Raw genomic sequence first — 14519 nt, 5'->3', positions numbered from 1 at the left:
TCTCTGGGAGCCTGCCGCTGAATATTGTGATTCAGAGGCACGCTTCAGATGAACAAGTTTTCCATAAAGGTTCAAACGCAAAGTCCAGTTTATTTTCATTTAACCAAAGTTATTGCTCTGTAGTCCATAGATCCAGGTTCACCAATTTCAAATAAACCAAATGATGTTGATGTATTCGAACTTTCCACTGTGAGCACAATTTGTAAGCTTCCCCAGAGGCAAAACGTCCAATAAAAATCTTACAAGGTTTACACACCTAAAAAACAAGGAACTTCTAACAGTAGTCTGGGTTGGTTGATGTTTCTTTATTCATAGAAACAGAATAAACTTTACTGCAGTTCTTCTTGGATAGAAGACGTTTCGTATCGTGTTTACATACTGAGAAGACCTATTTTGCAGTACCAGACATACGGCAGGCAATATGCCAGCTCATCTCTGTTAAACATGTCTTCAAGCATGTACACTTATATTGAGTAATCTTGGCTACTGTAGATGATGTAGCAAAAATCAAACTGTTGAAATAAGTTTAAACAAAGTCTGACAAGACAAGATACCGTCTAAGTTTGGCATGTTAGACAGAAAAGAAAGCACAGTTGGTGAAGCTGATGGGAATGTCATTACATTACGAAGTATCCAAGTACTGGACAAAAAACATTGTCGACCTACATAAAAAGTTAAAGGATAATTTTTCACTGCATGCAGATTTCCATTTTTTGTGTGCGCGTACAGTATTGTGGCATCTTTTTGCAGTTTTTGCTTTGTTGAGCTGGGACCAGTGGTTTCTTCTGGAGAGACATTAGACTCAAAGTGGTCACAAATACAGTATGTATTACATGATCTACAAGAGAAAATTTGTGTGTAATCTTTAGTACTCAGAAATGCGTGTTTTTTGAACACATGCATAACGATCACAACCTGAAAACATAACAATATTTTACGTGCAAATATTGAACTTCAGCGTCACAGATCACGCTTTCAAAAAGCTTCCTGTGTATACAAATGTCTAAAAATATTTGTGACATTCTTTCAAGTGTGTTAAGTATGTATGTGTGGATTGCCTGATACACACAGATCTTTTAATACGGCCTTTCTTCCCCCTCTGTCTGCAGGTTGGAGGGATATCGATGGCCGTGCTCCACGTCAGAGAGGCCAGAAGGAGGCACTAGACCAGCTACTTGGGCAGATAAAAGAAGCTCACCGCCACTGTGTCTGCCATGGTATCAACAACTTTTTGATCGATTTAGTGGGCGTGTTTACCTAAAAGACTTAAAAGTAATGTGAGAGCTTTAACAGTTTGCATGCTTGGCCCCTACTGAAAGCAAAACCCCATACTTGGTAGTGATAGTGACTTGAAGTACTCACTGAACTACACGTGTGTGCATGTTACATCGTACTAGATGTTTCAAACTGCTATTGAGTTTAAATGTGGCATTACATGCAGCAAATTCTTAAGTAGAATAACAACCTGAAACTACATGACCACAAATATACTTGACCCAAGCCCTAAGATACAGAATTTTTAGGGCCCTCAGCTGTGGTATGAGCTTCTGACATTAACCTGCACTTCTGTCGTTGTCACTGCGCTCGTCACATTTTAAACAAACACGTCTGAATTTTTCAGCCATCGTGTGGTTCATGTTTCAGAAATATTCGTGGTGTAAACAAACACGAACATGAGCAATCGACAGTTCAACTCACAGGTGCAACATGTCTCACCAATTGCTGTGTTTCATCTCACCTTGACAGACACTTTACAATCTCAAGCACGACAAGTACTTTGAGGGCCACGCACCCTAAGACGGCATGCCAGCCTCAAAAATAATACCCTCCCCTCTGTCTTAACAACCATCATACCCCCCCCCCTACCCCCCCACCCTCCTATGCGTCTTTCCATGACTCAGCCCTTCCTCTGCTGAATACCTCTCTCCCTCTCTGTGACAAAATGCAGATCAACTTCTCTCACACTCAGGCTGTTTATATCCCCAAACACTGCTGGCTGTAAGCTGGTCCCATAAGTGTCAAAACCTGTCCACACTGACTCTTTTACATGACGGCAAACTACATTTAGCATTGAGCAAGTTGTCTCTCTTTTTCTCGCACACCCACATGCCCAAACACACCTACCCACTTACTATTGTCCACTGTGGCCAGACCACATTTGCAATAGGGCGAGATGCAATATAATAGTCAGTATTGAGTGGCTCTTGCTTCTTCAGACGGCGACTGATTGAGTTTGAGAGTTCAGGCACGGTAGCCAAGGTGGCGTGTCCCGGGGTCATGTTTGTTATTCCTGTAAGAGACGAGTCCTGGGCTGGAGTCGGGAGAAGGCATAAATTAACACTGACTACTGCTGCCCCCCCCCTCCACCCCCCGCAGCCTGCCAGTCGTCCTGTCTACTGTCCATACATATACACACATAAAGATAGACAGGCACACGCATAGATACCCATGTACATGAACTGGCACAAATATTCAAGTACATGCTTTCAACTCTGACTCTCTCCCACATGTCCATGTACGCACCCCCATCGCAGCCTGCCTTATAGCCTCACGCCACATTCTCCCTCTTGTCCAAACACTATTAATTAAACTGTGAAAGAGGCCTTGACTAACACAGGCTCCCCAGCAGTCGGCCTTACTTGTCTGTCTTACTCAGTGTCAAATAGGGACTGAGGCCAGGAGGACTGGAACTGAACAGACTCGCGAGTAAAGAGAAATTTGGGGAGGTGAGAGGGGTCGAGGGGCACTGTTTTCTCTTGTTACTCCACCTCAACTCGTCCACCTGAAGAGAAAATTAGTTCTTTTCGGGGGCCTGAATGGGGGGATTTATTGACTTTAAGTGGTCTGGGGCTGGCATAAGATCACCTAGGAGGGGAGGAGAGGCAATCTGTGAATGGTTTAGGACTCAGGGTGTCTAATGAGTTGGGAGGTACGTTATCTCACCAACAGGCGCCCACACAAACACACAAATACATATATACATACACACCTCCCTCTCTTGCCTCCAACCGCCTCCAGGCCCACTAAAAATAAACATGTCCCCACAGACTTTACTGACCTCCCTGTCAGTGAGTGGCAAAGGGTTAAGACACATACAGACACACACACACACAAATTACTACAGCTCCTTGGCTCCACTCATATGGCTGTAGCTCAAGCCATGCCATGCTCCAGCAGCTATAGTAAATGCAGGTAAACACACACACACATATACACACGGTTAGGGTCCCTCTGGGACCTGAGAGCTAGTGGTTCCCTCAAGGCCCATAGTCTGCTGTTGGCAGCCAGCATGACTGTCAAATGGTGCTGCACCACTGGAGCACATGAAATGTCGAAAAACATTCCACTCTGACCATGTTGTTGGACATGTCAGGTTGGTTGTCAATTAGGTAACGACCTGTCACTGGAAGAGATGCTTCTAGAGTTTGTCAGGACAGAGGTTTGCATTGGCGTTAGCGAGGAAATCAGGCAACCAAACGGAGTCGCGCCGCAGTTTTTCACAAGTACCCTGACTTTAAGCTTCAAGACCATCAGAATATTCACTCAAAAGAAGTAATCTTACTCAATTATTCTGTCGCTATGGAACAAACAAGTCTTCCTCTTTTCTCCGTCTTGTCCACACAGAACAGTGCAAAGCTCCACCACAAGGGAGGAAGCACTCAGTATCCAAAAGCCTGCGCCACCTCTTCCAACCCACCAGCAAATTTGTTAAAAGCTTGAAAAGGTACATGGTCTTTTTGTCCAGCTTTCCTCCATGAAATGTGACGTAAAAGTAGTTAACCTCCATGCTGTACTTTTAATATAAAAGGAATTGCAGTTAATATGTGTATGGCAAATATTTGTCATGTCATTTTACATACGTTTTCATTACATTTGGAGAGAACACATTATATCCATTATTGAATATTAGTTAATACTACTTATGTGTGTCATGACTGTCATGGTTTGCATTACAGCAACTAGCATTAGGGTCTTATTAACACATTTTAGATGATATGTAGATATTTTGTTAATTGTTACTCTCAGCTTTATTCACTTTAAACACCTTTATTCACCACATTGGCTTTACACACCATAACAAGATAACCGTAAAACATTTTGTGAACAACGCATGGTGCAGTGGTGAAGCGTTATGCGATGTGTCATTTTGATAGTTACCCCTTCGGTGCTGGGGTGTTTCTTTTGTAACACCTGTACTTTTCCTTTGTTACTTTCCAGAGGTCTCTATCTGACATCCATATTCTACAGAGATGACAGTGTCTTGGTGACGCCAGAGGATCAGATTCCTATTGTGGAGGTTGAAGATTCCTACTCCAGCTCGCTCATGCAGGACTTCCTCTGGTTTACCAAGGTAGATAGACAGATATACAGGGAGAGAGGGAGAGAGAAAAAAAAAATAGACCGCTACATAACAACAAACTTTAACTTAGACAATTGATGAAACACTATAAACCTATTAATACAGTCATCGTGCAAATTATAAAAATAGTTAAAAGTTAACTAACTAATAAACAGAAATTATTTATTTAATAAGGTTATGCTTTTTTGCTCATTATTTATCAGCTGCAAACAGAACAATAGACCATACTATCCATGCATTTGAAAAACTTGTGTATCCAATCTATGTGCCAGGTATCATATCTATGGGAGGAGATTCCCTGGCTGCAGCAGTGTCTCAGTCCTTCCCAGTCGTCCTGTTCCTGTACTCTGCAGACACGCCTCAAGATGCTGCAGGCTGTCTCCCAGCTACAGGTAGCATGATGCTCAGTTCACTTGCCCTCAGTTATTATGGTTATAGTAACTATGACCTCATAACTTCATGGTCTGAAGATTATTTCTATTCTATGTGTTTGTCCTTCTGCTCTAAGAAGCAAGAAAGGCACTGAACAGCAGTACAATGATTATCTGATGTCTTTCCTCAGGGAATGCTGGGGACCCAAGACCTTGGTCAGGTGTATTTTGAGCCAATCAAAGACAAGCATGGTAATGCCCTGCTGGTGCTCCTGAAGGACATGAATGCCTGTCCCAACCTGGATGGGGTTCGCTGGACGCAGCTTTGCAAACTCCAGCTCCAACGCAAGTCCATCTCGTCCCCCGATGAGCCCACTGCCTTGGACGTGCTTCTCATCACACTCCATGTGAGTCCTACAGGAAGACAGGGTTGGTTATTGGAAGTTAGTTCCGTTGTGGAAAATTGGTTATTTTTGCTTTTTGTTTTGGAGACAGGCTGCTTCCACAGCTGTCAGGAATGGCAGGAGGCTTTGTCAGCTCAGTTGCGGTTTTTATCAGGCTCATTCTTTGCATTTGTTGTTACCCGGAGATTTAGCAAGAGAAACAGTGCAGTGTAAGGCACTTTGTCGACAACAAAATGCCCCCAAAAAGCCCTGCAAGACATGTATTTATTGTTATCGTTGTAATGTTTTCAAACTCTCATTCACAGAAAACCAGCAAACACGAGGCTCTGTGGCTCAAACAATAGGATTGTAAATTGAAATGTGCTTCCAATTACGAGTGCTTGTGCAGACACTGTTTATTTAGACAAACATTAATCACCATGACTCTCCTCTTCCATTTGTCACCTTCTTTGTAAGGACACATATTGAATTGACTTGCCGTCAAATTAATTAAAATGCCAATTTCAGGCCAAATCTTGGACAGATGCCAACCGAGCATGAATGTTAATTATCTTAAAGTCACTTTACTTTTAGAAGCTGCTCATTCAGGCTGTGGAAATTGGAAAGCTACATTTGAATTTCAGCATTGTGGGTGTAATGATGATAATCTTGCTAATTGTTGTTGTTTTGTGTTTTGTAACTAATGCTGTGTGGCTGTTTTGTTCAGAACGACCACAATCTGGACATAGACCACAAGTTGATTTTGTCTATATAACCCAGTAAACTTGATACCATTGTTGCAATGCTGTTTTGTCTCCAATGTAAGTTGGTTTGGCCTTGTGGTTAAAAACAATGGTGGAGACTCCCTTTGGCAAAACCACATTTCGCTGAAATATTTGTTTTGTGGCCAGTTATGAACCAATTGTATGATGAAATACAAAAAAATGTGCTGACTTCCACTTTAAACATGTTCAACTTCACAGTGAAGTCTCTCAAGAACTAACAACAGCAAACAACAGCATTTAAATAATATGAGGGTGGTTTGAGAGACAAATTTAGAATCAGTGTCACACCACACAATCAACCCCAACCAACACTATCATACAGTCCTCTTACTTAGTCTTTGTTTGCCTGCTGTTCCCAGGAGAAGCTGGCGTATCACAGGCGGAGCAGGAAGACCTTGTCTCCAGGCTTATACCTGGGCTACCTGAAGCTGTGTACATCAGTGGAGCAGATCAGAGTGCTGGTGCCCCAAAAACTCCCCAACATCCTCTGTCACACAAAAATTCGGGACAACAGCAATGTGTCCAGGTGGGGGATCCCATTCCTCTTAATGTGGGTCCGTGTTTGTGGGTTTGGGGTGGGCATGAGGTGCAGTGGTTTGGAATTGTCTGTGGGGTTTTGGGTACTATAAGATACTTGTGACGTGGACTGAAGCCCCCTTTATAGCAGTCCTGTGAGTGTGTGTTCTATGTGTGTTGCTTTAGAGAGGAGTGGCAGTGGCTGCAAGCTCTCAGCTCTCTGGAGGAGTCCTTGGAAATGGACCATGAAGTACAGAGTGCTCCACATCGCCTCCTACAGGACCTGCGCAGCGCCATCAAGGACCTGATGGCACACATTAATGTCCCTGACAATCAGGTCAGCGTTAGGCTAGAGTCAATCTGAAACTGTGTGTAACTTAAACACAAGGTTCTGTAGTGAGATTTACAACCACTTCTTTCCCAAATGCAAAAAAATATTTTGTGTAGTATGAGTAATTTTGACTGATGACATGGCACCAGTGAAAATTCCTCAAAATGTATCCAGCCAAGCTCCAGACGCAGGCTGTAGCAAGAGCTCAAAGCAATCAAAATGGCTCCAATGGACGATCATCCAGCTCTGGTTAGACCACTAATTCTACATGATTTCTGTTAAAGAACATGGTTTGAATTCCAGCACAATGGCAATCACTGTCCATTTAGCTTTAACCTCTTATCACCCAGTGTTCCAACTAGCACTATACAGAACTGTACAGACTGCTACGATGTACTAAGAAAAGTTACGTGAGTTATATCACAGATGTATGTATTAATATACTGTATGTATCGATAGATTAGACTGTCATCAGAATGTCGAACTGAAACCTTAAATATGATGTTTCCAGAGAGGATGGACTAAGATACTTTTACTCTCGACCTGCTCCACAAAAGAGCTCAACAGTGTATTAGCGATATGCAATAACCCCTAATTACAGCAAACCATGCAGTTACCATATTCCTTACTTCTCATTCCACTATTGGAGTTGGAGCCTCTGCTTCTACTTTAAAGATACTCAAATAAAAACTGACTTCATGGTGGCCTAGCCACCTAGTAACTGTAACTTTTTGTGGTTTGAGTGCAACCAAGGACTCTTTACCCTACTCTATCATATAAAAGCCTTAAAATAATAAATACATTTTAAAAGATAAAAAAAATCATGGTGATCTTGCACAGAGGGAACATTGCATACATGTTAAACTGAAATTTAGGTGGACATGATCAGTATTCTGTGACTGCTAGGTGAGGTTAGACTTGCATAGGTTCCTGACCTCACTTGTCTGTGTGTCTAGGCACAGGACTTTCGTATTTACAGCCAGGAAGTGCTGGAGTTCGGAGAGAAAGTATCCTTCCTGCTCCTCCTGCCACCTTCAGATGAAGTGTGCACAGCTCCTGGTCAGAATAACCCATACTCCCCCCGCTCTGGCTTCCTCACCCTGCCCCTGCAGATCTTTGAACTGGGTCAGTATATCAAATTTTAGGCGGTTCATAATCACAGACATTCTGCATGGTATAAAACAAGTATTTGACACCAACTGCTGTTTCCAATATGTTTCTGTTTTTACTGGCACAGCATTTAACTTTTTTTTTCTTTCTTGTTGGATTCCCTTCCCCACAGTCCACTTTAATGCCTATTGCCCGAGTTTCATTGGCCAGTACTGCAGAGTATCAGCTTTGCTGGAGCTGGAGTCCCTCATGTCCCAACAGGCACTGAGGGAGGCCTTCTCTGAGGCTGAACTCCTTTCTGCTAAGAAGAAACACCAGCAGGTCCAGGAACACATACAGGTGGGACCATAGCTGGAATATATACAGTATTTGTTCACATCTCACATCTCATGACATCTAGGTGTTTGTACTGTCAAACCAGTATTTGTGTGGGAGATAATTTCAAATGAATCCAAAAATACATTTGATTGTTTCTGAGATGAACTGTTATGGTCTTGATGATTGTACAACAGCAAATGGAGGAAGTGTGGCGTGATGCGAGGTGGATCATGGACGCCTTGCAGTATGCCCGCTACAAGCAGCCAACGGGAGGCCTCTTTATAAGCTGGATAATTGACTTCTCCACTGAAGTGATGCCCGACAAGCCTCCCTCCACCTCCTCTCAGCCAGACTTCATGCCCTCTCCCATGCCTTCACCTGAACCCTGCCGCAAACACTCAGGTCAGATTCAACCCTTAAGAAAGAAACTTGTCCTATTCTGCAGATAATGATAGTTGTAAATATAGGACTTCATATGCAACTTACAAACAGGACTTAATACAAGATGATATTTTGCATTTCTTTACCTCATATATATGCTATATATGCTATAAAAGTGCTTTTTCTCACATTCTGCAGATTTTGCTGGACTATCAGACGAGGAGGGGTCATCTGAGGTCTTCCTCACCACCGACAGTGACTACGACTCCAGCCGTGCCCAGAGTCCCCGTGAGCTGGACCTGTTGCCCCCGTCGCCGCTCTCATCCTCTGTGCCGCTGGAGCCCCGTGGTTTCCTACGTAGTGACGGGAGCGGCTCAGGAGGAGGGATGTGTGGAGGTGGACGCGGAGGGGGAGCGCTAAGGGATTCCACGCCAGATGTCCTCCAGGCGTCAGAGCATCAGCACGGGAGGGAAGGCGAGCGGTGTGGCGGAGGCAGAGGAGTTCGGTGCGGAGGGGAAAGGCGAAGGGGTGCCCCGGAGCTGTTTGACAGTGATTTCATCCTGCCCAGCAGGCAGATCGAGCTGCTGCACATCACAGAGAAGAGACAGGCCTTCTGTGTGAGAACCAGTAGCCTGGAGTTCCCTTCCACCACCTCAGCCCACCACCGGCCTTACTGCTGCCACACAAATTGCCCCTCGCCCTCCACCTCGCCCCAGCGCAGATGGCACAGGCCTTCGTCAGTGGAGCGCTGTTGCACAGCTGAACGCTGCCTACCGCCACTTCCACCAGCGCGTACGTTATCGGAGGACAGCGGCACACAGAGACTCTCCTCACCATCGCCTGCTGCCCTCAGGAAAGGCTGTCATGCCACACTCAGAGTGTACCCACAGTACCGCACAGGGCTGCCAAAGGAGACCAGTGTCAAGGTGTAGATCTGTTTTGACATGTTGACATAATTCACCTTTACACTGTTGTTGTGTTTGTGACATGCTGGCTAAAGCTGACTAATATCTTTCCCTCCTGTGTTTCAGCTTTGTGTGACTCCAGGAACATCAGCGCGGGAGATGGTCCAGCTGGTGGTGCAGGAGATGAACGTAGTGTCTCGGCGCATGCTCGGCAGCAGCGGGGGCGGCAGTGAACAGGAGCAGTGTGTGTACTACAGTCCTGAACAGTTGATGCACTTTGGCCTTGTGCTGGTTGTGGACAATAGAGAAAAGTGGCTTCAGGATGATTTCTGTCCCCTGGAGCTCCAGAACCCCTGGCTGAGGGGCAAACTATGCGTTCGCATTAAGGAGTATTCGCCACTAGCGCTCACACACAGCCGGGCCACCACGGTGTGATACATCCAGCAGAGATAATGAGTTCAAGAAAACGGTTAAGAGTTCATGCCGTGTGCAGATTCTCTTTTGATAAATGTGTATTGAAATTAAGGAACTGTTAGTACAAACAGGCTCCTAACCAGCTCCTAAACTCTAGAAGCTGTTCTCTACACTATCTTCTCTCCCACCGTCCAGAACTGCAGCTATAACATATTGTCATATTTTCTGCTGTGTTCATGTTATCTGAAATGCTTCTGTTTCCATGAAATGTGTTCTCCCGTACATTGGACTTTTTTTTTTATGAACATCAGAGACCCTCATATGGACACCAAATGAACAATAACAAAATGGAACAAAGAGAAAAGTTTTTTTGTACTGTCAGAAATCATTGGGAAAAAACATTGTGATGCTGAGCAAGATCAATGGAGCGCCACTTTGACTTCTGGTATGATTGATGCCGGCGCATCGGGCCGTGCACGTTGCCAAAGTGACATGGGCAGCGTCATCGCCTCCCAAGCCACACGCGGACACGGCGTTTCCTATGAACTTTCTCATTGTGTCATTCCCAAAGAGCTGTCGGCTGCAGCCGCCCGGCTCCATGTTCCCAGGATGTGGGCTCTGGACCCAGCCCAGAGGGCAGGAAGGAATAGAGAAGTACAGAGGGGGGCTGGCGTCTCCGCTTGAGGACGCAATCGGCCCGACGATTTTGCCCGTCAGCCTGTCACTCAACTGCTCTTGGCCACTGGACTGTCTGGTGGTGAAGCAGCCAAGCAAGGGGGAGAGAGCTTGATAGAGAGCAAAAGAGCGAGGAGGAGGAGGAGGAGGGTGGAGGCTGCATCTTTTAGAACCTGGCACTGGCTCTCTGGTACTCTTTTTTTCCCTTTTGCTGAAACACATGCTCTGTATAGCAGACTCAGTCATAGTGTAGCTAACAAATACGATCATCTCGTTTTGTGAAGGAACACAAAATAAAACCAGCTAATTTGGATTTTCACAACAGAGACAAAACAAGCAATACTCTTTTTGTTTTTCTAATAGATGGTGAAAAGCATGTAAACCTTCCAGAATTGTTCATCTAAAGTACTGTAGTTATGCTGTGCTAAAAGTTAACCAGTTCAGTGTTTTGTTGTGTTTGGTTCAGTGGTATTCCCAGATGCATCAGAAAATGGTGCCCGTCAGTCTAGAGCAGCGTCTCCCAAAGGGATTCTAGTATGAAAGGGATGACTCAAGTTAAGAGGCTCTGTGTTTGTTAGAAAAGTAACATACCGTGTATTCCAGACTGTCTCCTAAACTGCTTCAAAATAGAAAGGACTAAACTATAAGATGGTTTAAAATATTTTTTAGAGACTTTCAACTGCGGATTCTGATGTGACTGATGGGCATCAGAAGGCCAGTTGTTGTCGCCTTGGTAAATTGTCTACCTTTTACTGAAGGAGAAGACACAGATAACACAGCTGTCCTTGGAAAATTAGTAAAACCTTTATTTATTATTTTCTGCAAATTGTGATTTGAACAATGATTATGAGAAACAATCAACACATGTAGCAAGCCAACCTCCCTCCAAAATATGACACCTACTATGCAACAGTTTCTTACTTTCAGAACGCGCACACAGGGAGCTGCAGACAAAGTGTGAGCTTCAATGCAATTTCATTGAAATTAAAACATCAAAAGATAGACGAAAACATTTGGTATATAAAGCGTGGTATACTGGAGTCATGTGACATCTTGTAATTTTGATGGAATTTTATATTCATTCAAACATGACTTCTAGTAAATCAGATTTTAAAAACCACATCTCTTCAGTCTACAAGGTTTTCAATAATCATTTCCAACTGAAAACTGTCAATTGTAACATTTTTTAAATTAAATCTCATAAAACAGCGTGGTCAAACCCACAGTCACTGTGGTCTCTTAGATAACATTTTAATAGCTCGCACAGCCAATTGTCCATCGACATTGAATATACTAGCAGATTAGCTTGGCTTGCAAGTCGTAGAGCTCAGTTGAGTTTCCTATGAAACATGAATTCTGTCTCTAATTTGATTTACCAAAAACACTGATGCAGGTATTGCACAGTTTGGCATGTACCACATTAATAAATAATGCCTCTAAACAATCCATCCTTTTTAGTGAAGTGTGTGGAACCTGTGCCAAGTTTTTGGCTTCTCCGTTCATACTTCAACTCACTTCATTAAATTTGAAACAGAACATTGTTTACATCAAACTCTGCATCCCACACTCACAGGAACTGCAGGCTGTTGAGTTTTATTTATTTGTTTGTGTATATCACCTGTTTTTCAGCATATGAGCCAGGTCTCTCTTGTAAACAAGATTTTTTTTTATCTCAATGGGACTTCCTGGGAAAATTATGGTAAAATAAATGTTTTAAAAAATACTTTTTTTTCTTGCTGTAAAACCTCAACCAAGCTTGGTAACACCATACCATTATAATAATCTGCAGCAGTTCCAAATGTAGCACCAGAAAGGGGAGAGTTTAATGCGGGAAGTCAGTGGACCTGGCCTCAGTTACTGTAGCATTCCAGGTTGACAGGATGCTATGGGACCTGTCACAGGGGGAGTTAACAGTGGTGTCTCTCAAAGTGTTTACAGAGTTTAGTTTCCTTATACCTTCAAAGATGTGTTTACATGTAACTACTGTATAAATATGTCTTAAGAAAAACTGATGTTATAAGTTGTAATTGGTTTTATTAATGGCTTGAACTACTGTGTTGGATGTCTTCTTTATTCACATTGTGATAAGCGGTTTTTATGAGGGCCAACTGCAAAAGCACACGTCCAGAAACCGAACCATGTACATAGACAAACAAGACCAGGGGATGAATGTACAGTATCTGCCCTAAATGTGAAAGTAAATGAATGTAGGGCTGTCATCACTGCAGAGGTCCAAGGTCAGAGAAGCTAAAGGCTGTTTTAAGATTATACTGAAGGGAAAGAGGGGGGTTTAAAATTCTCTTTCCAGTCAAAAACTAAAGTCAAGCCCCATGTTTACAAGGAGCTGTTGGCAGATCCATCAGGCGAAGTCATGAAGGAGACATCACGTCACTTTTTTAAAAATCTATTTTTATTGAACAATAAACGCATATTACAAAATAAAAGCCTTAGTTGTTTGTGTGGGTTTCCTCTCTTTTAAAGCGGACCGCCGCACACGAGTGTAGGATGTTTCCAACCTTCATGTGTGTCCCACTGAGCAATAACAACATCTTTTATGTGATATTGACCTTTTTACACTTCCTGTTTGAGAGATAGACCACTTATAGTACTTTACGCATTAACTGCGTAACTCCATTATCATAGTTCAAGAGCTGAACAACTCCACTAGGTTCCATAATATAAATACTATGGCATACCTCATCAGCCAGACGATGCATAGCAAGTTTATATTTCAAATGTGTGCAGATCAGATTTTCTTTGGGGCTTATTCTTTTGGTTTGAAGTTTCATCCACATGTATGATACACTCCCATGAGCCCACGGTCATTCATATCAGATGAATGAACAGACCGTAAATGACAAATAGAGGGCACTTGTTCCTATCGATGCCATATTGCAATGACTTCATCAGTGTTTGCCACACAGTTGATGAAAACTGAATGGTGGGCAGCTGCAGACAGAATCTCACAGTGTAAGTGGTGGGCATGGCCACATAAAACTTGCGGCGTGCACTCGCCGGGGATGAACAATGACGTTACTATTGCTTATGTTAAGGGAGTGTTTTTACCGTCATTTTTGTAACAGGTTTGAATGGAGTTCAGGCTTAGCATTAGGAAAATACTTGACATAATGACACCCCCTCCACCAATTTCAGGGTGATGCGCATTACATCAGTTTTATATTCTCAATGCAGTACTGTAAAGATGAGATATGCATGTTTGTAGGAACTACACACATACTTCGGATACTGAAGTATAGTTTACCAAACTCAGTGCTGTTACTCTTATCATTTAATAGCAGTCATTGCTGTCCATAACTGACAGGAAGACTCACTTTGAAAAGAGTGTTTTCTTCTTGAAGACAATGAAAAAAAAGATAATATTGAAACACTGTGTGACTACACATTAAACCTTGAAAAAGATGATCCCACTCACACAAGATGTCATTTTGTTTCAAGTTTGGTCCTCTATCAGTTCAACTATATTTTTGTGAGAACAAATTATCTGCAGATATTAAAGAGTAAAGTTCTTGATGTTTAACTTAAGGGAACCAACGGCCTAATTTTGAAAGCTGACCATATAAGTGTGTTTGGGTGTGTGCAGAAGTGTGCTTTGTTTCACCTGTAACCACACCCAGTAGTGAGTGCAGCAATGTGAGGTGCTGAATCTAATGTTGTAAATTGATACATTCATTTTCTGTTGTCAGCATTAAAGTGGTGATATTATGCTCACTTTCAGGTTCATACTTTTATTTAGGGGTTGTACAAGAATAGGTTTACATGGTTTCATTTTCAACAAACACTGTATTTCTGTCATTGCCGAAGCACCTCTTTTCAACCTATGTGTTGAATGCTCCTTTTTAGCTACGGAGTCAAGCATCCCATTTCTGTTTGATCTTTGTTGTGAGTTGCACATGCACAAGGACTGTCAATTGTCTCGCTATCTCCGTAGCTATCCAGTCAGCTGAACACT

The 14519-nt window shown here is 43.0% G+C and overlaps 1 protein-coding gene across 2 annotated transcripts in view; it reads left to right on the top strand.

Moving 5' to 3' along the window:
• Window positions 1-14260, top strand: part of LOC119916317 (ankyrin repeat and fibronectin type-III domain-containing protein 1) — a 138264-nt gene extending 124004 nt beyond the window's left edge. For both annotated transcript variants that reach the window (XM_038736293.1, XM_038736292.1), the window contains exons 13-24: window positions 1110-1217; window positions 3625-3724; window positions 4219-4351; window positions 4633-4752; window positions 4923-5138; window positions 6259-6425; window positions 6602-6752; window positions 7703-7871; window positions 8029-8195; window positions 8369-8576; window positions 8754-9481; window positions 9587-14260. In XM_038736293.1, coding sequence (XP_038592221.1) covers window positions 1110-1217; window positions 3625-3724; window positions 4219-4351; window positions 4633-4752; window positions 4923-5138; window positions 6259-6425; window positions 6602-6752; window positions 7703-7871; window positions 8029-8195; window positions 8369-8576; window positions 8754-9481; window positions 9587-9895 — 2576 coding nt within the window. In that variant the 3' untranslated portion in view covers window positions 9896-14260. The remainder of the gene's footprint in view (window positions 1-1109; window positions 1218-3624; window positions 3725-4218; window positions 4352-4632; window positions 4753-4922; window positions 5139-6258; window positions 6426-6601; window positions 6753-7702; window positions 7872-8028; window positions 8196-8368; window positions 8577-8753; window positions 9482-9586) is intronic.
• Window positions 14261-14519: the final 259 nt, after the last annotated feature.

This window comes from Micropterus salmoides, unplaced genomic scaffold (assembly GCF_014851395.1).
Source record: "Micropterus salmoides isolate LMB-PRFRI ecotype aquatic unplaced genomic scaffold, ASM1485139v1 Ms_hic_scaffold_21, whole genome shotgun sequence".
Classification (NCBI taxonomy): domain Eukaryota; kingdom Metazoa; phylum Chordata; class Actinopteri; order Centrarchiformes; family Centrarchidae; genus Micropterus; species Micropterus salmoides.
Note: the sequence above shows the minus strand (reverse complement) of the source record. Positions and strands in the feature narration are given on the sequence as shown.